Raw genomic sequence first — 24,724 nt, 5'->3', positions numbered from 1 at the left:
CAAACCAACTGGTAAATTGGATGTTTTCACTCTCACGGTCTGTACCCTGCCTCTCTAAAGTCATTAAAGGTGCAGATGTACTTTTCACCTGAATACTGAACAAAGCTGGGGGGAGGGGGTCAAGGAGCTTGAGAGAAGGGAACCTGGGTCCATCTGGAGGCTCTTTGCACAGAAAGCCAAGGTATGGGCACGAAAGCAAAAGGTCGCTGGAGCTACGTAGCAGGAAGGGACAGGTGCCTGGCCCAGCAGGGCCAAACTGAAGACCAACTTGGTCAGCAGGTCTTTGAAATAAAATCCAGAAGGTGGAGTTATGCGTGACATATATCACACAAGATGGGGTTTCAGGAGCCTTGGGAAGCAAGTTAGACAGCCAAAGCTAGAGAATTTCAGATCAGGACCATTGAGGAGCTAAAGGTTTATTCGTGAAGCTTAGAAGAATTTAACGGAGGTCCCATTGTGGCTCAGTGGCAACGCATCTGACTAGCATCCATGAAGACACAGGTTCGATCCCTGGCCTCGCTCAGTGGGTTAAGGATCTGGCGTTGCTGTGAGCTGTGGTGTAGGTCGCTGACATGGCTCAGATCTGGTGTTGGTGTTGCTGTGGCTGTGACCGTGGCGTAGGCCGGTGGCTACAGCTCTGATTCAACCCCTAGCCTGGGAACCTCCATATGCCGAGGGTGCAGCCCTAAAAAGACAAAAAAAAAAAAAAAAAAAAAGAAGAAGAAGAAGAAGAAGAATTGAACAAAAATCCATTGTACATGCTCCAAAAGTTCCCTACTGTCTCTATCAGTTTCTAGAACTCCTGCTTATTTGTTTACCTGTTGGTTGGTTGTATCTCCCTGTATGTGTCAGCGTTGGCTAAGTGCTGTAACAAACACCCCCAAACCAGGGGCTCAACACTAGTTTGTTTCCGGTTCTTCTACCAATTCAGTGCAGTTGTTCAGTGGACAGACTTCCACAAAGAGATTCTGGGACCGGGGTTCCTCCCATCTTAGGCTCCTGTAACCCAAAGTCTCCTCCAACCAGCTCAGCAATGAGGACAGAGAGAGATCATCTCATAGGGACGGGTTATATGGGCCAGGCCTGCCAGTGGGGCACATCCATCAGCCTGGACTCAGTCACACGGCCACCCTCTCGCTGCAAGGGAGGCTGGTGGGCAGGAGGATGCCTGCCCTTGGAGTTGCCATTGTGTCTCAGCAGTAATGAACCCGACTAGTATCCATGAGAACGCGGGTTTGATCCCTGGCCTCGCTCAGTGGGTTCAGGATCCAACGTTGCCAAGAGCTGTGGGGTAGGTCGCAGAGGCGGCTGTGGTTGTGGTGTAGGCCAGAGGCTGCAGCTCCAATTCAACCTCTAGCCTGGGAACTTCCATATGCCGTGGGTGCAGCCCTAAAAAGCCAAAAAAAAAAAAAAAGAGAGAGAGAGAGAGAATGATTGCCCTAGCCTCAAAAGATCTCTGCACACCAGCTCTCACCCACCTTGCTCACCTTAACTGCCACCAGGCCTGGCATAAATGGGGAGTCTCGGAATGAATGAATGGTGCAGGCCCGCATCCCTAGCACCGGGCTGAGTGGGCACTTTGCTTACAAATGCCCCAGGGGATGGGAGGATATGGTCACTGGCATTTCTCAGATTAGGAAACGGGTTCTGAAAGCTAAACATCAGGCACAAGGCCATACAGCTAGTCGGTGCCAGGGCCAGGTCTCAAACCCAGGAAGCCTCTTCTGCTGCACGTCTGTTCTCTCCACTCCTCTGGCTGCCTCCCCAGTAAGCGCACTCGCTGACTCCGGGTCTGGTTATCTGCAAGGCCGCACTCCTTTCCAACAATCAATGAACCGTATTTGACAAGCTGTTGGGCTCCCCGGGGTGGCAGCTGTATCTCACTCATCCCCAGGTACCCCCTGGCTGCCAGCACAGCTCTTGAACACAGTAGGTGCTCAAACCACGTTTGGGGGATTAATTTGTTCCCACTGGCTCAGGCTTCATGCTTTGCTGCTTGCACAGTATGGGAGTCACTTATAACTTATAAAGGCAATGGAAGGGATATTTATTATCAGGCCTCTCCCTGTGCAGTCAGAGCTGTCTCCCAGCAGGACCAGCGCCCACCCTGAAACTCGCTCCTGAAGCACAGACGAGGGCTGTGTCACATGAGGGCCAAGGCTACAGGTGTCTCACAGCCTCTGTCAGGGTTAGACCATGAACTCTCCTTGCATACCCGAGGACATGTAGAATGTTCTTGCCCTAGCAAGTCCCTGGAAGGACAGTAGAGGCAGCGGGGGCGGGGGGGAGGGGGGGGGGTCTGTCCATGGTGCTGAATTCATCTCCAATCCCACCTCGTTCTCTAGCCCAGCATCCATTTAGACCCCCTCGGGAACCTGCCAAAAATAGAGATTTCCTGGCCCCTTCTTTGGAGACATGGGTTCTGAGGATCTAAGATGGGGCCTTGGAATCTGTTTATACCAAGTGATGCTAATACATCCAGCTTGGGACTAGCCTGAGGTGGACTCACTCACCTCAAAAGTCACGGGTCTTCATGAAGGGCCTGCTGTGTGCCCAGCACTGTGCCAAATACTTTGGGGCACAGAGAAGCATCGAGCGGGGTCTCTGCTCTGGGGGAAATCTACAAAGTCATTCAAGAAGAGGCATAGGGCAGAAAGGAGGGGGCAACCCTTTCTGTTTTATGTGGACACTGTGCCAGGTACATACCTCCCCTTTATCCTGCAAGGTGAGATAAGTAGGCACATGATAAATGTTAGTTATATAACCATAACCAGCATTTATCTTTCCTTAGAGTCTCCCGAGACCTCTCTGCAAGGCAGTAGGGGATACACTCTGTCCCTTCTGACCTCCTCATGGCTCAAGACCCAGGTCTTCCTTCCCAAGTCCTGCTGCCCCTCATACCCCCTAGAATTCAGTCCTCCCTTCTTCCGCCCCATGGGCACAATTCATCATCCATTACATGATATGCCACGTTTTCAGTACTGCCCCAACTGGAATTTGAGCTCCCTGTGGAGGGTAGGGCTTGCACCTGACTCCTCCGTGTAGCCTTTAACACAACAACATCCCCACATTCCCCCCCCACCACCCCCCGCAGGAGCTGAGCAGTAAACTCTTATTTGATGGATGACTAGGAGCAGGGTTAAGGGGGCAGAGGAATCTGCCCAGGGACTGTGCCCAAGCAAAGTGCTGCTGGGTTACCAAGCAGGGGGGACACATGCTCAGAACCTAGAGAAATCAGGATGGGCTTCGGGGAAACCAGGAAAGAGGCAACATGCAAATCAGGCAGAGGCCAGCTTCCGGTCAAGGTCTGCCTCTCCTTTCTCCGGGTGTTTGGGGAGAGCAGGGTCTGATGAGAACAGATGTGAGCTGGGCCTGAATGTGGGGCATGGAGGAGGGGACAGGGGAGGCAGAAAGGGGACGGGGAGGGTCACAGCCAGCCAAATGGAATATCCAGAGGCCCTCCTATTTAATTTTACTTTTAATTATGGAAATTTTCAAACACACACCAAAGTAAAGGGACTAACACAACAAAGCCTCCTGTGCCCATCACTCCGCTTCCTCCACCACCCCTGGTTTTAACATCCTTATTTCCCTCCTTCCCCCTAAGAATCTCTTTAAAGAAAATTCCAGGCAGTGTATCACTGCACCCACATATATTCCAGAGTGTCTCTCTCACATACTAGGACATTTCTGAAAAAGTAACCTCATCACCACACCTAATAGAAATTAACCATTTCTTAATACCATCTCATACAAAGTCCACACTCAAATGTCCTCATTTTTTTTTAAATTTTTTTTGCTTTTTAGGGCCACGCCCACGGCATATGGAAGTTCCAGGCTAGGGGTCCAATCGGAGCTACAGCCGCCGGCCTATGCCACAGCCACAGCAACGCGGGATCCGAGCCACATCTGCGACCTACACCACAGCTCACAGCAATGCCAGATCCTTAACCCACTGAGCAAAGCCAGGGGTTGAACCCGCAACCTCATGGTTCCTAGTCGGATTCGTTTTGCTGCGGCACAATGGGAACTCCCCAAATGTGCTCCTGTTTTTCAAAAATGTCTTTTTAGGGAGCATTTATTCAAACCAGGATCTAAACAAGGTCCACACACTGCATTTTGTTGCCATGCCTCTGCAATCTCATTTAATCTCTAATATTCCCTCCTCCCTTCCCTTTTTATGCCACTTTACTTGTCGAGGAAGCCAGGTCCTTCGTCCTGTACAACTGCCTTCATTGCTGATTTGGTGGGTCGAGCCCTCATCGTGTCATGCAACAGACGGCTCTGTCGCCACCCCCCTAATAACTGGAAACACGTTTAGATCCAGAGGGTCGATCTGCATAGGACCAATTATTCTGGCAGGCAGACTTCCTGGGTGGAGCTGTGTCCTTCCTACTGAATCACAGCAGGAGCACTTAAAACCAGATTTCCCCTGTTTTATGTGATACTAAAAATAATCAGTGTGACCAGCCTGATCCCTCAATCATAAAGATTCCCTGTCACCTCGTCCTCCAACCCCCAGGGGATTTTTGCAGCTATTGTAGAATCTTAAAACTGACAGAGCTGGAAGAGCTCTGAGAAACCCATTCACTCATTTTTTTCCTACTCATCCCACAAATATTGGTTAAGCATCTACTCTAGACAGCAGGGAGCAAAAATCCACACCAACCCTGGGATCACAGAGCCAATGATCAGATGGGGGCAAACCACAACCACCTAAACAAGCAGGGGGCGCCAACACGAGACTTGTCTGGGAGATTTAGAGTCATGTCGAGATGTACCCCAGAGTGTGATGACGGCAGTCAGGCAGCCACTTTGTGATGGGCGACCTAGGAGAGCCTCCCTAGCGAGGGCACTGGAGCCCGACAAGAGCGATTCCGCCGTGCAGAGATGGGGGAGCATTCCAGGGATGGGGGAAGAACTGAGGCAGGCAAAGAAGCTGCCCCCAGCAGTAACGAGGAAGCAAGAGTGCCCAGCATCGGCAGGCAAGGTTGCGGGGCCTGCAGGGAGGCCAGCAAGGAGGCTGCTCTGGTAACGCAGGAGAGACTGACCAAGGCCCAGACCTGACGGCAGAGCGGAGGTGATGGCCATTCCTTTTACAGCCAGAACACTGAGCTCAGGAAGGGCGGGGAGGGCATGGATTAAGCGACTACCTGCCCCAGAAGCTTTCTGTGCAGCAGCCCCAAACCGCACCTGCAGGCGGTGTGGAAGGCATCGTGCCTACTTTACAGGTGAGGTGAGTGAAGGGTGAGGTCCCCTGCTCAAGGGCATAGAGGCAGAGGTGGCAAGGAGGGGAGAGCCCAGGCCTAAGGAGGCCCTCCAGCCCTCCAGGGTTGACCCACACTGAGAGGACCACGTGCAGCCTCCGACCTTGGCCATGGCACGTAAAAGCCTTGTGACCTGGACCAAGGGTCTTCCCCCTCTCTGTGCCTCAGTTCCCTAACCTGTCACATGGGCATAACACTTGCCCAAGGGGCACAGCAAGGCCAAGACAGGGTGTCTAACCTTGCCCTCCACGCTCCCAATCCCGGCTGGTGGGGCCCACCTGGGTCATCTGAGCGCAGCTGACAGGAAGCTTCGCACCCTCCCCACACAGACCCCCAAAGGGTTAAAGCCAGGCTCCCTCCATCCTCCATCCCTATTCTGATCCTTGCTGACTCTGCTCCCACCCCCGCCCCGCCCTATAGCTATTCTGGGACAATGGAGGCAGCAGATGGCCTGAGTCCTGTTCCCTCCACCCGACCCTCTGGATCTGGGAACAACCCGCAAATCTGCTGCTGCTTCTAAAAGCAGGCCAGCCGGCAGCCTTCTATACACGGGGGAGAGGACAGGGCTGTGGAGCCAGCATGCCATCATCCCACTGGGCTACGGGCCCAGGGGCCGCCCCACTGGGCTCCCATCCCACAAACCCAGCATGAGGTCAGCCCGGAAAGAAAGGAATCTCCCTACCTGACCAGCACGGGGTGGCCCCTCTGCTCAGGCTCCTCCTTGGAAAAGAAGGCGCTAAGGCTCCGGCGCTCAGGTTCCATCGGCCCAGTTGCCGCAGAGACAAGATCCTCCAAGGCTGGAGCACCTGCTCCAAAGGAGCCCCCAGCCCTGGCTGCCTGGGTCAGAGCCCCTCGGGACTTCTCCTCCCTCCTCCTTCCAGCCCCGAGCCCCAGTGTGACCCCCACTTTCCAACATCACTGGGCATGATGCGGGCAGAGAGAAGACACCTTCCCTCCCTCTCCCTCCCCCCAGGCTCCACCAGGCCTGAAATTTTACCGCAATCACTTTCATCCATTCATGCAACCTCTTTGGAATGTGAAATTCTCAGGGCGCTTATATTGAATTAGCTCTCCCTGGGCCATCAAAGTGCCCCTTTATCTGAGACCAGAGGCTGAATCCCTGAGCTCCAGTCTGCCTTGCCTGATGCTCTGGCCACCCGACCCCAGGCCACGAGGGCAGATAAAAGGAGGAATCACCCCCAGCAAGCCGCAGCTCATGGCATGCATATATTCACACTCGTGTGCATCATACACACAGAAGCGTGACACAAACACAGCCATACACTCCACATACGTCCTTGTGCAGAGACAAGCAGAGAAAGGGGCATGGCACACACACACCCATGCACATTCACACACGCCCTACACACCATGACACAGCACGCGTCACTAACACCCCCATCCATCAAACCATTCATTTCTCCGTGCCAGGCTCTGTGCTGCACCCTTTACAAACCCCGCGTCGTTTCCACCCATGAAGGAGATATTCCTTTTCTCATCTATAAAATGGGCAAACAGAGCACAGAGACCAAGTGGATTCCCCAAGGCCACAGACAGCAAGGGCAGAGCAGGGCTGTCTAGCTCAGGAACCCAACTCAACACCACAGAGACAGACAGATCAAAGACCCTGCCCTTGTCAGGAACGACTCTGGCTGCATGTAACAGACAACCAAATGGAGAGAGACTTAAACAAATAAGGGTTTAATATTCTTACAGAACCAGACGTTGGAAAGGACAGCCATGGATGATTGTCTTGACCTTGACTTCATGGGAGCAAGGTGGCTGCCCTAGATCCAGACATCACATCCACATTCACAGAGGGAAGATAGGGTATGGGGCTGCAAGATCTTCCCAAGAAGCCTCTCTGTTGGCTTTGCTTAGTTCACACTAACAGATAGAGCTCTGCCTCTGGCCAGAGCTGGGCCATGTGGTAGCCCCTGAGAGCAAGGGAAGCTGGGAGAGTGAGCAAAAGGACTATCGTGATTGGCTGGGACCCATTCTGCTCCATCATCTAGGACTGGGCATGCTGATGCTCCCCACAAAATCAGACGGGGAGCAGGGACTGGGGACTGGTCAGCCGCAGACCCTGGATTCTGCCATTATTCCAACTGACCCCTCGGTGGACGGGATCCAGCCAAGGAAGCCAGGAGTGGGGGGCCCAGTGCTTAACCCCAGGAGAGTGACCGAGAGACCAGAGCCGAGGGCAGGGACTGGACCACACCCAGAAGCCCATGTAATTCTCTGGAAGGTTAGGACTCCTGAGCCTCAGCAGCTCAAGAACCCCCACCCTTGTTGAATTCAGCCCAGCCCCTGAGGCCTCCCTGGCCCTCACCCAGTGCACCTGGCCCTGACCTGTTCCGAGCCACCTCCTGAGGGCTTGGGACACATTCCCCGCCAGCCACCATCCAATCCTGGGCTTGCCCACCACTCAGGGGCCCTGCCAGGGAGCATCCACCCCACAGGACCTGCCACGGACAGGCTGCCTGGGCGACAAAGGACAACCAGATGCCTCAGCTCAACCTTCACCCAGCGGATCAGGGTTCATCGGGCCACCAGCTGTGGGCACCAGGGAGTTTCCGGGTAGAGGAGACAGTGGAGGGAGCGAAACCTGTGGCAAGACCAGAAACAGACAAGACGGTCACCTCCGTGGGCGCCTAGGAAAGCCCGCGTCGCCGAAATGGTTTGGAGCAGGGTTTTTCCACCTGGGGCAGATAATTCTTTCTTGGGGCATGGGCTGTCCTGTGCACTGTAAGAAGTTTAGCAACATCTCTGAATTCTACCCATTAAACACCAGTAGCATCGCCCAAAGTCTTAACAATCAAAAATGTCCCCACATGGAGTTCCCCGGTGGTACAATGGGTTAAGGATCCAGTGTTGCCACTGCATCAGCTTAGGTCGCTGCTATGACTCGGGTTCAGCCCCTGGCCCAGGAACTTCCACATGACATGGGCGCAGCCAAAAAAATGTCCCCACATGTTGTCAATTGTTCCTTGACCAGGGTTGGGCGAGCCGTGCTAAAGGGCCCCTGGTTGAGAACCACTAGTTTATACAGACTTTAAAAGCCGGACAGGAAGTTCCCATGGAGCACAGTGGGTTAAGAATCTGGCATTGCCACAGCTGCGACACAGTTTGCAACAGTGACATGGGTTCAATCTCTGGCATGGGAACTTCCACATGCCGCGGGTGCGGCCAAATTAACAAATAAAAAAAGCCACAGAAACCACAAAGAGACCTCAGCTGAGGTCACACCATCTGACCACACATATCTGAGTTCCCAGTGGGCTCCAGCTCCATTAGGCAGGAACCTTTGCATTCTAGAATCTTCGGGCTTTGAGAGAATTTAGCACCAATTCTTAAAGCTCTTAACAGTACAGCTGTAGCTTGCATACCTCCACTGAGGGGGAGCTCACTCCATTAAAAGGCAGCTCCTTTCCTTTTGGAAATTTGAACTGTTTTCCCCCCTATATTAAGCCAAATTCTGTCTCCTTGTAATGTCCAATTTGTTCAACACAGCCCTGGCCCAGTGGCCTTGGGATAGACAGACAGACAGCTCTTCCAAGCTCAAGGGACAGGAGTGCTGGCTCCCCTAAGGGTTACACACTTCTGATAAATCCAAAGTCCAGACAGAGCCTACAATGGGCATGGAGGTGGTTGGGGGGGTGTCCTCTGCCACCTCCCCAAGTGAATTTGAGGCCACTCGCCTTTCTTCTCCCACATTCCAGCCCCACTGGCTTCTTTTGCTTCCTTGAGCAGGTCTTGTTCCCCTGCCACAGTAAGTCACAGGCTGTGTCACAGGCTCTAAGCAATCTGGGCAGGGGTTGGGACGGAGGGGGCCAAGCAGAAGAGCCCTAATCCCCCGGGGGCCAGTTTTGGGGGCAGAATTACAAGGTGCCCAGGTGGCATTTTAGCCCCCCATCCAGCGCTCTACCCAAAAAAAGCATCACCAAAGGAACAAAGAGCCTAAGAAAGTTTTTTGGTTTTTTTGTCTTTGTCTTTTTAGCGCCACACCCACAGCCTATGGAAGTTCCCAGGCTAGGGGTGGAATAAGAGCTGCAGCTGCCAGCCTACACCACAGCCACAGCAACACCAGATCCAAGCCACGTCTGCAACCTACACCACAGCCACAGCCACGCAGGATCCGAGCTGGGTCTGTGACCTACACCACCAGCTCACAGCAATGCCGGATCCCTAACCCACTGAATGGGGCTGAGGCTCAAAACTGCGTCCTCATGGATACTAGTTGGGTTTGTTGCCACTGAGCCACAATGGGATCTCCAGAAAGATGTTTTTTAATTCCCTGAGTGCCTGAGTTTCCTCCAGGAAGCATCTCCATTGCTCAGGGAAGACAGCTCAGCCTCTCAGGGGCTCCTGAAGCATCCCAGAGAATTAGGTCTGGGAAAGCCCTTCGGAGCTGTGATGCCCAGCCTCCTTGTGTTACAAATGGGGCAACTAAGGTCCAGAGAGGGCAAGGCACCTGCCCTAGGTCACACAGCAAGCCAGTGACCGAGAGGGGACTGAACACCACTCCTCCACTTCCAGCTCCCCCATCTTCGGATGTCCAAACTCAGGCCCCTCCCCTCCCATCCCCCCGTTTCAGCTCCCTGACCCACCTGGAGGGGTCCTCCTCAGGGGAGAAGGGGCCGTGGAGCTTAATGACGTTGAGTTTCCCCTCAAAGACGCCATAGCTGAGGGTGACCTGCACCAAGAGAAGCGGAGAAGAGAGTGAAGGTTGGGGGCATCCCACTGGGGACCCCACAAGGGGGCAGCATCTTGGCAGAAACAGAGAAGGCACACAGGCATTTTGAGGGGCACAGAAAGGCTGCCTGTGCACCTGAAATTCCACCACTAGCAATGAGGGTTCCCGCTCAGGAGCCCGCCCCACTCCATTTTCCCAGAATCCCACTTGAGCCCCAAGAGTCCAGTTCGTCTGGGTGGCTGGAACAATTCCGTCATCTTCAGATCGGGAATCTGAGGCTCAAGAGAGGAAGGCGCCTTCCCAGTAAGTCGCACGCTGGACGGAGGTTTCCTGAGACCCAGTGTAGGACCCTGGCAGTCCCTCTCCTCCCCGTGAGTGGGAGGGTGGCGGCAGCACCAATTGGACCTCGGCAGTCACTACCTGCCAGGTGGGGGAGGGGCCCCGACGGGGCGGGCCCCCACTCCCCACCCCCACCCGACATTACACTTGAGTGTCCCTGCTGAAGACCCAGGTCTTCCCAGGAAGGAACATCGGATAAAAAGGAAAAGCAATAGAGCAGTGGACAGGTGAGTGCGTTTTTCGTTTTGGGGTTTTTCTTTGCTTTTTAGGGCCACACTTGCGGCATATGGAAGTTGCCAATCTAGGAGTCAAATCAGAGCTACGGCTACCGGCCTACACCACAGCCATAGCCACCCGGGATCCAAGGCCAGTCTGTGACCTACGTCACAGCTCATGGCAATGCCAAATCCTTAACCTACTGAGCAGGGCCAGGGATTGAACCCACATCCTCATGGATACTAGTCAGGCTAGTTGCTGCTGAGCCACAACGGGAACTTCCAGACAGGTGAGCTTTGAAGGAGGGGGCTGCCCATAAGTAAAGTGGTAAAGGGCGAGTCAGAGTTCCTGCTGCCGCGCAATGGGATCTGTGACATCTCTGCAGCACCAGGATGCAGGTTCAATTCCTGGCCCGGCACAGAGGGTTAAGGATCCGGTGTTGCCCCAGCTGCAGTATAGGTTGCAACTGCAGCTCAGATCTGATCCCTAGCTCAGGAACTCTATATGCCACGGGGCAGCCATAGAAAAGAAAAGGGCAGATGTGGCGCTGTTGGAGGGATGTGGGGAGGACGGAAGGGTGAAGAGAGGAGAGAAGGCAGGAGCAGGCAGGGAACTAACTGTGTGGTCTGAACCTCAAGACGAGTCTCATCTCCTCTGGGCAGGTCCCTCCAGCTGGCGCTTGGGAACCAGATCAAAGAATTTGAGCATCACATATGCCAGCTCTTGAGGATTAGAGGTGGAGAGCGCCGAGCCACTGTGTGCCCTAAAGGGGGGTCCTTTGTCACCCGGGACCTCAGTTTCCCCATCAACAGGGAAGAGCCCACACATACACCTCCCCCAGTGCTCACCTGCTCCGGGAGCTGGGCAGCCCGCAGCAGCTGCAGGGTCTCCAGGTGGGAGTGGAAGAGGGGGCTGGGCTGCAGGTGGCCCCCCAGCTTGCATTCGACGATGTAGCCCACGGTACAGTCGTCAGGCAGCCGGATGAGGGCAGATGTGTCCATGAAGCGGGGGCCACTGAGGGACAGACCATGCTATGGGCACCGGCCCAGGCCCTCCACACCTTCCAGAAGACTCTTCCCCCGCTGCCCAGGGCCAGCGGGGAGAGCAGGGCTCGGCTCTAGCGTCTGCCTCCCACGTGGCCTTGTGCAAGTCACAAACCTTCGGGAAGCCTGTTTCCTCTTCTGTAAAATGGGCGTGATAATGGCCCTGCCCTCCCAGGGCTGGTTGTGAGCATTAAGTGAAGGAATGGAGACGAAGCCCTTTCTAAAGGTATCCTTCTCTCTCTCTTTTCATTCATTCATTCTTTTTTTTTTTTTTTTTGGTCTTTTTAGGGCTGCAGCCATGGCATATGGAAGTTCCCAGGCCAGGGGTCAAATTGGAATTGCAGCTGCCAGCCTACACCACAGCCACAGCAGCACGGGATCTGAGCAGCATCTGCGACCTACATCGCCTGCTCACAGCAACGCTGGATCCTTAACCCACTGGGCAAGACCAGGGATCAAAGCCTCATCCTTATGGATACTAGTTGGTTCTTAACCCATGAGCCACACTGGGAACTCCCATTCATTCCCTCTTGAGTTTGAGCACCCCCTGTGCCAGCTACTATGATACAGAGGCTGAGGACACAGAGATGAGAAAGAAATGCTTCCTTGCCCTCAGCAGTCACCCTCATTCTGGAGGGAGACAAACAGAAGAGCAGGTCATTTCAGAGGTGGACTGGAGCTAAGTCAGAGGGAAGCACGAGGCCTGGGGAGGGCAAGGCAAAGTCCCAGAGGAGGTGGCCGTCTTTTGTTTTGCTTTTTATTTAATCATGGCAGTGGCAGTTTTTTCACGGAGTCTTATAGGATGAGCTGGAGGCAGCCAGGTGCCAAATGAGGGGTGGGGTGAGAGGGCTGGCGGAGGGAGGAGCGGAGTTCCAGGCAGGCACATCTCCTGACAACATACCCCTTGAACACCCTGGGGGGCCAGGCTGGGACCCCCGACCAAGGGGCCAAGTGGATGCAGAAAGCCAGCCTCCCCTCCCCTCCTCAGGCCATGCCCGGGCGCTGCACCTGTCCAGAGCGGGAGGCCTTTTCCTAACTCGCACGAATGGAGCACAGAGGTGAGCAAAAGCTCTCCTGGTCACGTGTGCACACCTGCTGTCGACAGGACCGAGGACAGCTTTCCTTCTCCCAGTCAGGGGCCATCTGGCCCCCAGAGGACCCCTCGCAGCCAGGGCAAGGTAGGGCAGGCGGGGGTGGTGGCAAAGCACGCAACCCTTGGACCTGAGTGACCTCAGACCTGGCTGACCTTGAACCAATCCCTTGCTTAACCCCTCGGAACCTCAGTTTCCTCGGCCAAGGAGAAATAAGGCCAACACCCCTTCCTCCCTGGGGACTGTGACACTCTTAGCAAAGCACAGGCCTGGCTCGGAGTCAACCCTCAATTCAAGGTAGTGACAGTGACAGCTGTTAACAAAAGTAACAGCTTGCCCGTCAGACCTCGGGAGGCTAGACCTTTGCCACATCCCCTCTAGAATAATAGTACCCCCGACCCGGGCTTCCACGCTTTCCATGATCCCCCCAATTCTGGGGCCCTCTAGGACCACCCCAGCTCAAATGCCACCCCTTCCAGGAAGCCTTCCCTCCAGTCCCCAAGCAGAAGGTCCTATTCCCTCCCAAGTGCCCCGCCACTTGGCCTTCACCTCCCCTGTGGCAGTGACTGGTCAGAAAAGGGCTGAAAATAGGAACAAATGTCTGCTGGGAAGTCCTTCTCATTTAACCCTTACAACCACTGGCCATTGTGTTATCAGGTCCATTTTACAGATGGGCATACTGAGGCTCCTAAAGATGACACGGTTGCCTGTGTGTGGCAGAGCGCCCAAGGCAGTATACCCCCAAGGGCAAGGTGGCAGGTGGCTTGCTCACCACTGTGTAACCCTGATGCAGCTGCTACAAGAGGTGGTTTCTCCTGAGCTTGCTCTCAAGCCTTTCCTGCTGCAAAGGCCTCGCATACACGCACCAGCTACCACCTGATCCCGCATCCCCCAACCTCCCCACCTGTCTGTTGGTCTCTGCTTACCTGGCCCACGGGGCCATCTTCAAAGCCAGTTTGCGGTTGATGCAGAAGCCGGCGCCCCCAGTGGCGAACCAGAACTGTACCAGCCTCTGGGGAGAGAGGTGGGGAGGACCAAAGTTCAGGGTGAATCTGGGGGTGGGGTCAACAGCCAGGCCATCCCTTTAATTAAGAATGATGGAGGTGTTTCCATCATGGCCCAGCGGTAATGAGCCTGACTAGTATCCATGAGGATGCAGGATTGATCCTGGGCCTCGATCAGTGGGTAAAGTATCTGGCATTGCCCGTGAGCTGTGGTGTAGGTTGAAAACACGGCTCAGATCCATGTTGCTGTGGCTGTGGTATAGGCCAGCAGCTATAGCTCCAATTCGACCCCTAGCCTGGGAACTTCCATATGGTGCAGGTACAGCCCTAAAAAGACAAAAAAAAAGAAAGAAAAAAAGAAAGATAGAAAGGAGTTCCCATTGTGGCTCAGCAGGTTAAGAACCAGACTAATATCCGTGAGGATTTGGGTTCGATTCCTGGCATTGCCAAAAGCTGCAGTGTAGGTGGTGGAAATAGCGGAAGCCCTCAGTACCAGGTGGGGTACTAGTGTTCTTGAGAGCAAAAAAAAAAAAAAAGAATGATGGAGACACCAATTAGACCCCAACCTGGCTGGATTTCAGTTCAAGAGGACGTGTACCATGTTTGGCCACCCAGTACACCTTACCCCTATCCCCAGAAAAAAGACTCTACCTCCCCCCATGGTTCAAGGAGGCACCTGCTCTCATAGGTCACAGAGGCAAGTAGGTGCCCCAGGAATCATGGATCAAAAGACCACACCTCTTAACCCAGTGATTGGCTTAGCTGCAGGCACGTGACTTGGGCTAGCCAATCAGAGTCCTTCCCTGAGGTCTATACGCTGTGAGGAAAACATGCTTTTACAGGGTCACCAGTAAATATAATTCTGATGCCATTTACACCAGGCCACATGCACTGGCCTCACCATTCCCACCTCCTGGGAATGAGGCCTCTCATGGAGTAAAGAGAGAAGGGCAGACAGGCCAGTGAATCCCTGGGGCCTGCAAGCCCCTTGATATCTCTTTTTCTTTCTTTCCTTCTTTTTTGTTTTCTTTTTAGGTTCCAGAGCAGAGCTGTCAACCCCTAGGCCGGGAGTGGAGTGGTGTGGGAGCCTGGGGGGACACCTCGGGGACACACACACACACACACACACCCCAGCCTCACCTGGAATCAGCTCGCTCACACACACACCCCCAGGGCCCAGGAGGATTTAATTAGAGCTCAGAGGCTGATTAGCTGCAGATAATTAAGGTTTTATGTTTCCTGCTCTTGGTTTCCCTAGTGAAACAGATGGTGACCCCAGGAAGGCGACAGCCCCACAGCGAGCCCAGCTCCTGTGCCAGGCCCTGCCTCTAGAGAGGGGGACCCTGGTTTGCCTGTTCAGGGGAGCCAACAGAGCCCGAGGGGTCTGGGCTACCTGAACACCAGAATCCTAGTGGGTTCTGGGGGGCAGGAGAAAACCATGCAACATATTTAGACTAAAACATTTTCATTATTTCTCTGAAAGTCAAACTAAAAGGGCATTCTGGTCTTTTGTTTATTTGTTTTCTAAATTTGGCGACCTAAATCTGCTCATTCACGTCTGGAGCTGAAGCTGGTGCCGGGGACCCTGTTAGGCCAGGTGTCAACTCCTCAGTTGCTGGCTAGTGACTTCTGGAGAGAAAAGGGGTGCCTGGGAGGGGAGGGTGGAGGGGCCCCAGGCAAATTACCACCTGGCCCAGCAGATTCAGCATTTTAACAACCTGCACAACTGCATGGTGATACCAGGTGGTCAGGAGCCCTGCGGTGGAAGCCTCAGCTCACCCCCACGCTCACTGGGGATGGGACGGGGACGAAGAAGAGCAAGAACCACTGCTCCTCAGTGGCTGAGGTCCTACTAAGCGCCAGTCTCTGTGCCTTACCGGCATCATCTCAATCTCCCCATTCCATAAAGTAGGAGACTAAAGACAGAGGCGAAGCCCCCTGCCTAAACGCACAGGGATGCGGACAAATCAGAAACCCAGTACACCCGCTGGACCCCTTCACAGCCCCGCCCCTAGAGGCCCCGCCCCCTATAGGCCCCGCCCCCTATAGGCCCCACCTCCCTGGACCAGCAGCCAATGCATGAAGGAGGCGGCAGGGGAGGCACCCACCGTGCGGTTGCGCGGCTGCGGCTCAGAGGCGTGGATAGGCCGGTTCAGGCTGGGCCGGCCCACGTAGACATCCCGGGTGCGCGGGAAGGCTTTTAGCAGCTTCAGCAGCGCCTTCGGGTTCAGGTAGTTGTCGTCGTCCACGTGGCAGAACCACCTGTGGGGATGGAATGGGGACAGCGAGCTTTCAAGAGGTTCCCAAGGGGCTGCCAGCCAGACTCCCCTGCACCCCATAATCAGTCAACAGTCAAGGAGTGGGGGCGGCTAATATTTAAGGCACCTGCTCTGTGCCGGGCAGCATCTCGTGTCAGCCCAAGAGGAAGCTGTGCCCACTTCACAGGTGGAGACCAAGGCTCAGGAAGGTGAAGACACCTGTCCAAGGTCGCAAAGGCAGTGAACGGCAGGATTTGAACCCAGACGGTCTGCACAGACCCCAGCAGGCCCTACAGGACTGCATTCACAGAACCCAGAGGACTTGGCTTTTTTGACCCAGAGCCCTGTTTAGGAACTGACCTGAGGCAAATTTCACACCTGCCCCCAGAGACCAAGCTGAACTCACCTCAGCCCGCTGGCCAAGAAGGCATCAAACTCAGCAGCCATCTTGCAGGACAGGGCTGGGTGGCTGTGCTCTGCGGAGCAGTTGGTGACCACGAGGTGGGACCCTGGAGAAGCGAGGATAAGTCAGGGGCCCCTGGCCAGCTCCTCCCCACAGCCCTGCGCGGGCGAGAATACAGAGCAAGGCAGGGCCTCAGAAAGCCTGGAGCAGTCTGGCCACTCCCATTTGACACATGGGAAAACTGAGGTCAGGGAGGGCTGAAGTGTCCAGGACCCCAGAGCTAATGGACAGGAGGCCAGGCTGGGACCCAGGTCTTCAGAGCCTTGTCCAACACAGCCCGTCCCCACACCCATACCCCTCTCCAGGGAAGAAGACTGCTCCCCTCCTGGGCAAAGGGGGCATCCCCATCTGCCAAAGTTTCCCTGGGGACTCCCCAGGCCAGGGGACAGCCACCCCAGCTTTCCCTGACAACCGCCACGGGCTCCCCACCCAGAGTTACCCAGTCTTTCCCGGAGGCCTTTATCCAGGCTGTCGGTGAAGATGAACGTCTAGGAAGGAGAAAGGAGTCAGGGCTGGGGTCGGGCAAGGGGCGTCCCAGGCCAGCCCACAGCCCATCACAGCCAAGTTCAGGGCGACACATACACAGCTGACTTCTGTCCTCCATACGTACACACACCCCTCTCAGAGTCACATACTGCTTTAGGACCACAGGACTTTCTCGGCTTCCCGACCCTGCCCAATACAACACACACAACCCAGTTTTTGTAGACACACAACTTCAGCGTGTACACTAGCCCCTTCAGGGTCTCACACTCAGCCGCTTAACAGACCGGCATCCACAGGGACCCTGCCAGACTCACACACCCTTGGCAGAATCACACTTTCTTCAAACACACACACGCACTTGGAGCTCCGTTGTGCCTCAGTGGTAATGAACCCGACTAGTATCCACGAGGATGCTGGTTTGATCCCTGGCCTCGCTCAGTGGGTTAAGGATCCCGTGTTGCTGAGAGCTGTGGCGTAGGCTGCAGACACAGCTTGGGTCTGGCGTTGCTGTGGCTCTAGTGTAGGCCAGCAGCTGCAGCTCCAATTCGACCCCTAGCCTGGGAACCTCCATATGCCGCAGATGCAGACCGAAAAAGACAAGCCTCCCCAACACACACATTATATAGTACCACTTGGCCCCCCCCACAATCACACACACACAACCCCAAACACTTGGTCAGGAGACAGACCCACTCTAGGGCAGCGAACCACTTAGGGAGATGGTCCCGACTTTCACAGTCGCACAAATTCCCTGTGCAAGTGTCAGGGGCCCTTATGCGCCTCCCAGGTTGGAGAGGCACCCCACCCACAGCTGTCGCCTGCCTGGCCCCCCCAGACTTCAATAAGCCACCACACAGGTGTTATGATCCATCCCCTTGACAGGTGGCAAAATGGTGGCTAAGCGATGGACCAGGGCTGTGCACTTGGCAAGATTTGAACCCACGGACCTGGACCTCTCCCCGCGTTCAGCTCCCACGGCAGCCAGACTTCTTCCCCGGGGGCCTCAGACTCAGCATGTGAACACTGATCACCCAAGCGCCCCCGGACCTGGGTGCCACTCGCTCTTCTCCATCTTGCTGGGATGCCCACCTTGGAGTCACCGTGCCTCCTCTCTTTCTCTCACACCCATATCCGGTCTGTCAGCAACTTCTGTCCACTCAGTTTTCAAACTACCTGGGGTGCAACTCCTCCCCCAGCCCTCACGGCCAGCCCCGGTCCAGCCCACCCTCATCCCCCCCCACCCCGGCCCCTTTGCTGCAGTCACCTTCGCCCTGCTCTCCGAGTGCTGCCCGCCCCACCCCAAGTCTGTTTTCAACATAGCCCCCCGAGGGAGCCTTAAGTCAGACCTTTCTTGCCCTTCTCCCTGGCAAACTTTTGCCACCAAAGAGCCACCAGATAGTGGAACTCTCTCAAGTTGGGAGCCTGGGCCAAATGGGCCAGGGAATGCCTGTGAATGAATCAGTGGTGGGGGAAGGGGGCAAGGAGGGGTCCCCAGCAGGGCCTGGGGGCTGGGAAGGACGCATGAGGCTGGTGGTCCCCCGGAATCCTGAGGTTGGCACAGAGCAATGGGCAGAGTTTCCTCTGAGCGGAGGGTTGCATTTGATTTGTTTAAGGAGGCCCCCCCGACAATGGTTAAAACTTTGCAGGGAAACAAAGAGACAGACAGCCTGCTGGGGTCAGGGGAGGGGGTGGCTGGGGGCCATCTGCTGCAGGGGAGGGGAGAGGAGGGGCCCTTGCTGCTCTCCCCCTGCCCTCGAGGACTGCAGGGAAGAGAAAGGCTCCCCTGGATCACAAAACGTGCCTTCCCCCAAGCCCACCCCCTTTGCCTGGGACAAAGGCCTCCCATGAGCCCCAGCCCATTGCCACAAAGGCCCACCTGCCACCCGGCTGCCCTTAACCAGCTGGGGCGGGTGCCCAGCCCTGGAGTTAACCAGCTCAGCCCCGCTCCGGATGGCAGAGCTGAGAGAGGCTCCGAGACCCTCCCTACAGATGAGGCAACAGGGCTAAAGGGGGAAAGGCCTTGGCCAAGGTCACAGGGAGAGACGAGCCGAAGGGTGGAGACCAAGGGGGGCCAGATGCATGGTGATAGGGGGTCCCCCTGTCTCCTCTCCTTTTCCTCTGTTTGAGTATCTCCCCCCCCCCATTTTTTTAAAATTAAATTTAATTTTTTCTGTTTAGGGCTGCATCCGTGGCATAGGGAAGTTCCCAGGCTAGGAGTCAAATCGGAACTACAGCTGCCAACCCACACCACAGCCACAGCCATGCGGGATCCAAGCCGCGTCTGCGACCTACACCACAATTCATGGCAATGCTGGATCCTTAACCCCCTGAGCGAGGTCAGGGATTGAACCCACCCCCTCATGGATCCTAGTCGCGTTCGTGAGCCATGAAGGGAACTCCTCTTCCCTTTCTCAACTCTGCCTTCAGAGACAAGATCTCGAGACTCTGCCCCTTGCGTTAGGGGCAGGGGCGGGGGAGCGGGAGTGTGCAGTTGAGTGAACTCATCCACTCCTGTTTAACCTTGCTAGTGTCCTCATCCGTAAAATGGGAATATCCGTACCCAGCACTCGGGTCGTTGTGAGGGTTAAACAGACGATGCACCTGATACTCTGTCCCTTCGATGCTGAGCAGCTGGCAGGGACTCCCCTGAGGCCGCCTGCGTAGCATCTGGGATTGAGCAGCTTGCTGCTTCTCCGCCATCCTGATTCTGCTGGGCCCAGACCCCCAGGCCAGAGGCACAAGTGAGGAGGCAACTCTGGGACCCTGGGTCTCGGTAGAGCAGGAGGCCTTCAGGTGACGCCGGCAAAGCACTTCCTCCTTTCAGCCTCGGTTCCCTCATCCAGAGCCGGGGCACCACCAGGGTGATCACGACAAGACAGGAAAGGGCCTCAGACCACGTGAGGCCACGCTCCCGGGTACACACAACGCGGCACCATAAACAGGAAGGTCTGTGGGGAGGGCCGGGCTCAGCAGCTTCCGCAAGCGGAACCAGAATCGCCCCAAGAGGAGAAGTGGCGCGGAGCACCAGGGAAGAGCCTGGGGTGCTGGGGACCCGGCAAGGAAAGGGTTAATCCAGGGTGCTAGGACTTTGGGCCAGGAAATCAGAGCAGGGCTGTTCCCTCCCCAGGGGGCCCTGGCCTCCTCCAGGCACCACCTCCCCCTCCTCCTTGGTCTCCAGGAGCCCCCAGCCTCCTCCAAAGGCTCAGTCACTTCCTCCCTCTGAGCCAGCTGCCAAAGTGGGGACACGGGGTTTGTGTGTGTGTGTGTGTGTGTGTGTGTGTGTGTGTGTACACGCATGCGCATCTGTGTGACTCTGCCCCTCCACCTCCCCAAGAGATGGCTCCCCAGCACCCCCAAATCACTGGCTTTGCTTGAGGGGGACACTGGGTGGGCGGAGAAGAAGAGCCAGAAGGGACTCAGGTTGACAGAGCTGCCTCCCCAGAAAGACATAAGCCATGCACCCCTGTCACATGCACGCCCCTTGTCATTGTATGTCCAACACTAATACTCTGGCTCTCTGCATGTGAGCACGCGCGCACACACACACACACACACACACACAGTCCCCCTTGCCGGGCAGCCCTCTGCTCCGTCCTCTTGCCCACCAATGCCCCGCCACCAGCATCGGAGCACACGCCCTGTCTCGGAAACTGCCCCACAGGAAATGGAGCACAGGAGGTGAGGTGCCACCGCCTGGGCACATCCTGGGCAGCAGAGGTGTGGGGGCAGGGAACTCAGGAATCCTAAAAGATGCCCTGCTCACCTCTCTTCTCAAACAGGCTGCACCTAGACTGTCCCCTCCTCGGTGGCTCAGCCCCTGTGCTCCACCCTCATGGCCAAGGCAGAAGCACAGCACCCAGGGCTCATCTGGAGGCAACATGGCCCGGGCACGTGTCAGAGTCGGGACCTCTCAGAAGCCTCTGCCACAGCTGCCTGACACCCACTATCGCCCCTAAGCCAGGCTGGGCCAGAACCACCAGCCAATAGAGGGACCCCTCCAAGAAGGGACATGTGGGAACCAGGGAGCCCAGCCTCTACCCAGAAAGAAACAGCAGTGGGCCCAAGGAGCATCTGGCTCCGGGGCCAGCGAGGGGCACAGTCAGGGCCACAGCAGCCCCGCATCCTGGGAGGAAGGGGAGCAGCAGGAAGACAGCCCAGGCGAGGCAGGTGGCCAAGCAGCTTCTCCCTCCAGGCCGCCAGGGACCCCAGCTCGGTGGAAAGGTCTCTGTGAGTCCCTCACACCCGGGGCCACTCCTGCAGCCCACAGTTGCCCGCGTGTCACCTGTTCCCTGGTCCTGGAGACCCACGTGTCGAGCAGCAGCTCCAGGCGGGAGCGGTGGAAGGCCCGCGTTGTCTTGACGGCGATGAAAACATCGTGCAGCTGCAGCTCAGAAGGGGGCCGAGGGCTTGGCGGGCTCAGCCTGGGGGTCTCCCGCACCCCCTGCGAGGACAGGCTGGAATGGTACCGTAGGGACAGGAGCCCCATGCACAGAAGGGTGAGGAGGGCTCCCGCCAGGCCCCGGAGGGGCCGGCACTGCATTGGCCCAGAACCCCAGACGGCTCAGCCCCCAGATCCCTAGCAGAGGAGGAGGAGAGGCTGGTCAGGCGGGAGCCCCTGCAAAGGCAAAGGTCTGGCAGGCATGGCGGGCAGGCCAGGAGGGGAGAGGTGGGACCTGGTGCTCTCCGCCCGGAGGCTGAGCCATGGCAGCCGGGCCGCTGCCAGCCTCCACCTGCTCCGCGGCCGCCCAGCCGGCGGCTCCGGGGCGCCTGGTCCCGCCCCCGCCTCCCACGCAGCCCGGGGGCGGGGCCGGCCCAGGGGAGCCCAGAGGTGGCTGAAAAAGATGCATCCGCTGAAGGGACAGCCCTGGCTCTGCCAGCTGCTGCAGGGGCGGGGGCGGGACCGATAACCACCACCCCTCCAAGCCCGGATGGAAGGGAGGGGCCCTCCGGCCTTCCCACTCCCCAGAGACGGTTGGCTCAGCTCATTCAATACCCTCTTCTGGCGCCCCGGGGCCCAGCTTTTGCTCCTGCTGCTCCTCTTCCAGGATGCTCTCCCCCCACCTCCTGCATCCCCACACACGTTCCCTCCACCAGGCTTAATTCTATTTGGACTTTAAGGCTTCGCTCCAGGGTTCCCTCCTCCAGGAAGCCTTCCAGGCTCTGCGGCTCCCACAGCAGTTAGCTCAGTTCCTTGGGTCTTCAGGACAGCACTAGAATGGTTGTTTCCAGTTCGTGGCTGAGCACATAAGGCTCAGCATGATCTGAGATGATCCAGCAGCTTGGCCGCAGAGCCAGGTGGAGCCCAGGTCTCTGCCCTCAAGGGGCACAGGAGGCCCCTGAGGGCGACTGTCCTGCTGTGGCCCCCGGCACTCCTGTCGCCCAGCAGTCTTTATTGCTGCCTCTCTCTCAGCCGCCAGTGGACAGAGGATCTTCTCTAGCTACCACTTCTGTCTTGTTTCATAGGTCGCTCACCTCTTGTCCTCCCTCCACCAGACCCCTGCCCTGGCATCTCCCTCAGAACACAAGCCAAAAGTCAGACACCAGCCTATATGCCCCATGGCAGAGGGGGTCTGTTACCTCCAACCCCACCTCCTACTATCCTCCCCTTGCTCCCTTCCTTCAGACCCAGTGGGCTTCTGGCCAGTTCGGAGACACACCCACCTCAGGACCTTTGCACATGCTGTTCCTGCCTAGGCCTCTCCCTAGAGAGCCACACATCTCACCCCCTCGCCTCCTTCAAGTCCACACACATGTCCTCTTGGTGAGGCCTTTCCAGGCCACTTTATTTAAATTGCAATCCCTTCTCCTCTCTCCTTCCCAGCAACAGCCTCTATTTCCCAGGTCCCTTTTTCTGCTGTGTTCCCTCCGTGCGCTTTTAATCTTCCAATACCCGGTAGCTTTCACTCGTTTACTGTCTGTCTTCCCCACAGAATATCAGGACAGGGATTTCTTTTTAGTCACTGAATCCCCAGTGCCTAGAACAGTGCACGTGGTAGGAGCTCAATCCACATGTGTTAATTACACACAGAAAAGTACCAGATGGCTGGTGAATGGTGCGGCCCAACCCTGCATTTCAGTGTGGAGGGAGAAGGAAAACCCACCCTTGGAATCACCCTTCCGTGGGCCAGCCCTGTGCCAGGCCCCTTCACAGCCCATCTTCTCAGGATGGCATCACCAAGGGATGATCCTATGCTTCATGCCACACAGACCAGGGTTCAAATCCTGACTGGGCCACTCCCTAGCTCTGCGACTCTGGGCAGGTTACCTCACCTCTCTGAACTTTACTTTCATTTGTAAAATGGGGATCAAAAGAAAAAAAGAAAAAAAAAAAGACTTGGTGAAGAGTTTCCACTGTGGCTCAATAGGTTAAGAATCTGACTGCAGGGAGTTCCCGTCGTGGCGCAGTGGTTAACGAATCCGACTAGGAACCATGAGGTTGCGGGTTCGATCCCTGCCCTTGCTCAGTGGGTTAACGATCCGGCGTTGCCGTGAGCTGTGGTGTAGGTTGCAGACGCGGCTCGGATCCCGTGTTGCTGTGGCTCTGGCGTAGGCCGGTGGCTACAGCTCCGATTCAACCCCTAGCCTGGGAACCTCCATATGCCGCGGGAGCGGCCCAAGAAATAGCAACAACAACAACAACAAAAGACCAAAAAAAAAAAAAAAAAAAAAAAAAAAGGAATCTGACTGCAGCAGCTCCGGTCTATTCAGGAGTGGGATTTGGCGTAGGTCACAGTTGCGGCTCAGATTCAAGCCCTGGCCTGGGAACTTCCATATGCCACGGGAACCGCCATAAAATAAATAAAAATTTAAGAGATATAAAAAGACTTGGTGAAGATTCAAGGATTGGTAGGATTTTCCACCCTCTGGAAAGGGCGCCTAACATGGGACCAGCCACTTCGTTCCTGCATCTTCAGACTCGTGTGTCCACAGACCAAGCACGGGGTCAGGCACACAGCAAGGAAGTGGGGAGGTTTGTTTACCCAGATGAGCACGACCCAGTCTCCATGGCCAGAGAGCCCACAGTCACCCACAGAGACCCACCATCATGGCACAAGGCAGAGCATGGCATGGTCTGGAGAATTCCTAAGGACTGGAACAATCAGGCAGGCTTCATGGAGATGGTGTCTGAGCCAGACCTCAAATTTAAGCAGCATCCACCCCCCGGACTTGGACTTCCCAGCTTCTTTTCCTACCACTACCTGGGTGGCCAAACTCAACTCATTTTTTGCCTCTGAGCCTTTGCTCCTGAGGTTCCCTCTACCTAATACGCCCACTCCCCCAAAACCTCCCAAGGGCCTGCCCAAGTTCCTTACTGTGACTAAGGAGAGTCAAGGGCTGACCAAGAACAACACACAGGGACATAAGTCCAATAAGTGCTTCTTGAAGAAAGGAATCCCACACCCCAAGCTCAATCAGCACCTCCTGCAGGAAGCCCACCGGGATTTCTCCCATTGAAGGTGACCATCCTCTCTGGTGAGGCAGTCTCAGGGACCTAACAGTACACCGAGCATTTGTTCTTAGTCCCCTGGACTCAGCAGCCGGGCCCCTCAAGCCTACAATGACACCCTGCTGGCTCGGTGCCCCCAGCTCCAGGGGACACCCCTTTGATGATCAAACATAGGCAGGGGCAAGTGCAGGGTGGCCCATCTGTGGGGCCTCCTCCGGTCATTCAGGGGCAGGTAAGGTGATGCCAGCACAGATGGCAGGCAGCTCTGGGATGAGTCAGGAGCGAAATCTGACCCTCCCCATGGACGAGCGGGGACCTGAAAGGTGGTACCAGCCTAAACTAGGGGGGACAACAAGTGGGGGGAGGAGAAGGGGGCCCCAGGCCAGGGATGCGAGCAAGCAAAAGCCCACCAGC

The 24,724-nt window shown here is 56.1% G+C and overlaps 1 protein-coding gene across 2 annotated transcripts; it reads right to left on the bottom strand.

The window, feature by feature from the left end:
* Positions 1 to 6,952: 6,952 nt before the first annotated feature.
* On the bottom strand, positions 6,953 to 21,595 carry MFNG (MFNG O-fucosylpeptide 3-beta-N-acetylglucosaminyltransferase). 2 transcript variants are annotated; one of them, XM_021091517.2, is made up of 8 exons: positions 21,146 to 21,595; positions 16,817 to 16,865; positions 16,321 to 16,423; positions 15,765 to 15,918; positions 13,579 to 13,664; positions 11,367 to 11,532; positions 9,878 to 9,963; positions 6,953 to 7,875 (listed from the first exon to the last, which is right to left on the bottom strand). In XM_021091517.2, the coding sequence occupies exons 1-8, from the start codon at positions 21,401 to 21,403 to the stop codon at positions 7,809 to 7,811; spliced, it is 969 nt and encodes a 322-aa protein (XP_020947176.2). In that variant the 5' UTR covers positions 21,404 to 21,595; the 3' UTR covers positions 6,953 to 7,808. The 2 variants fall into 2 exon arrangements, with proteins under 2 accessions (XP_020947176.2, XP_084881152.1); XM_085025026.1 differs by lacking the exon at positions 11,367 to 11,532.
* Positions 21,596 to 24,724: the final 3,129 nt, after the last annotated feature.

This window comes from Sus scrofa, chromosome 5 (genome assembly GCF_054392235.1).
Source record: "Sus scrofa isolate SSC_HxYL_T2T_F1_AM1 chromosome 5, Sscrofa_HxYL_maternal_Yorkshire_Landrace_v2.0, whole genome shotgun sequence".
Taxonomy (NCBI): Eukaryota; Metazoa; Chordata; class Mammalia; order Artiodactyla; family Suidae; genus Sus; species Sus scrofa.
This window is presented reverse-complemented; position numbering and strand designations above follow the sequence as displayed.

Coding starts and splice junctions, on each gene's coding strand:
- MFNG (XM_021091517.2), bottom strand. CDS start 21,403: ATGCAGTGCCGGCCCCTCCGGGGCCTGGCGGGAGCCCTCCTCACCCTT. Junction 16,866..21,145: donor TCTCCAGGACCAGGGAACAG/GTGACACGCGGG, acceptor TCTCCTTCCTAG/ACGTTCATCTTCACCGACAG. Junction 13,665..15,764: donor CGCAGCCGCGCAACCGCACG/GTGGGTGCCTCC, acceptor CTCTCTCCCCAG/AGGCTGGTACAGTTCTGGTT.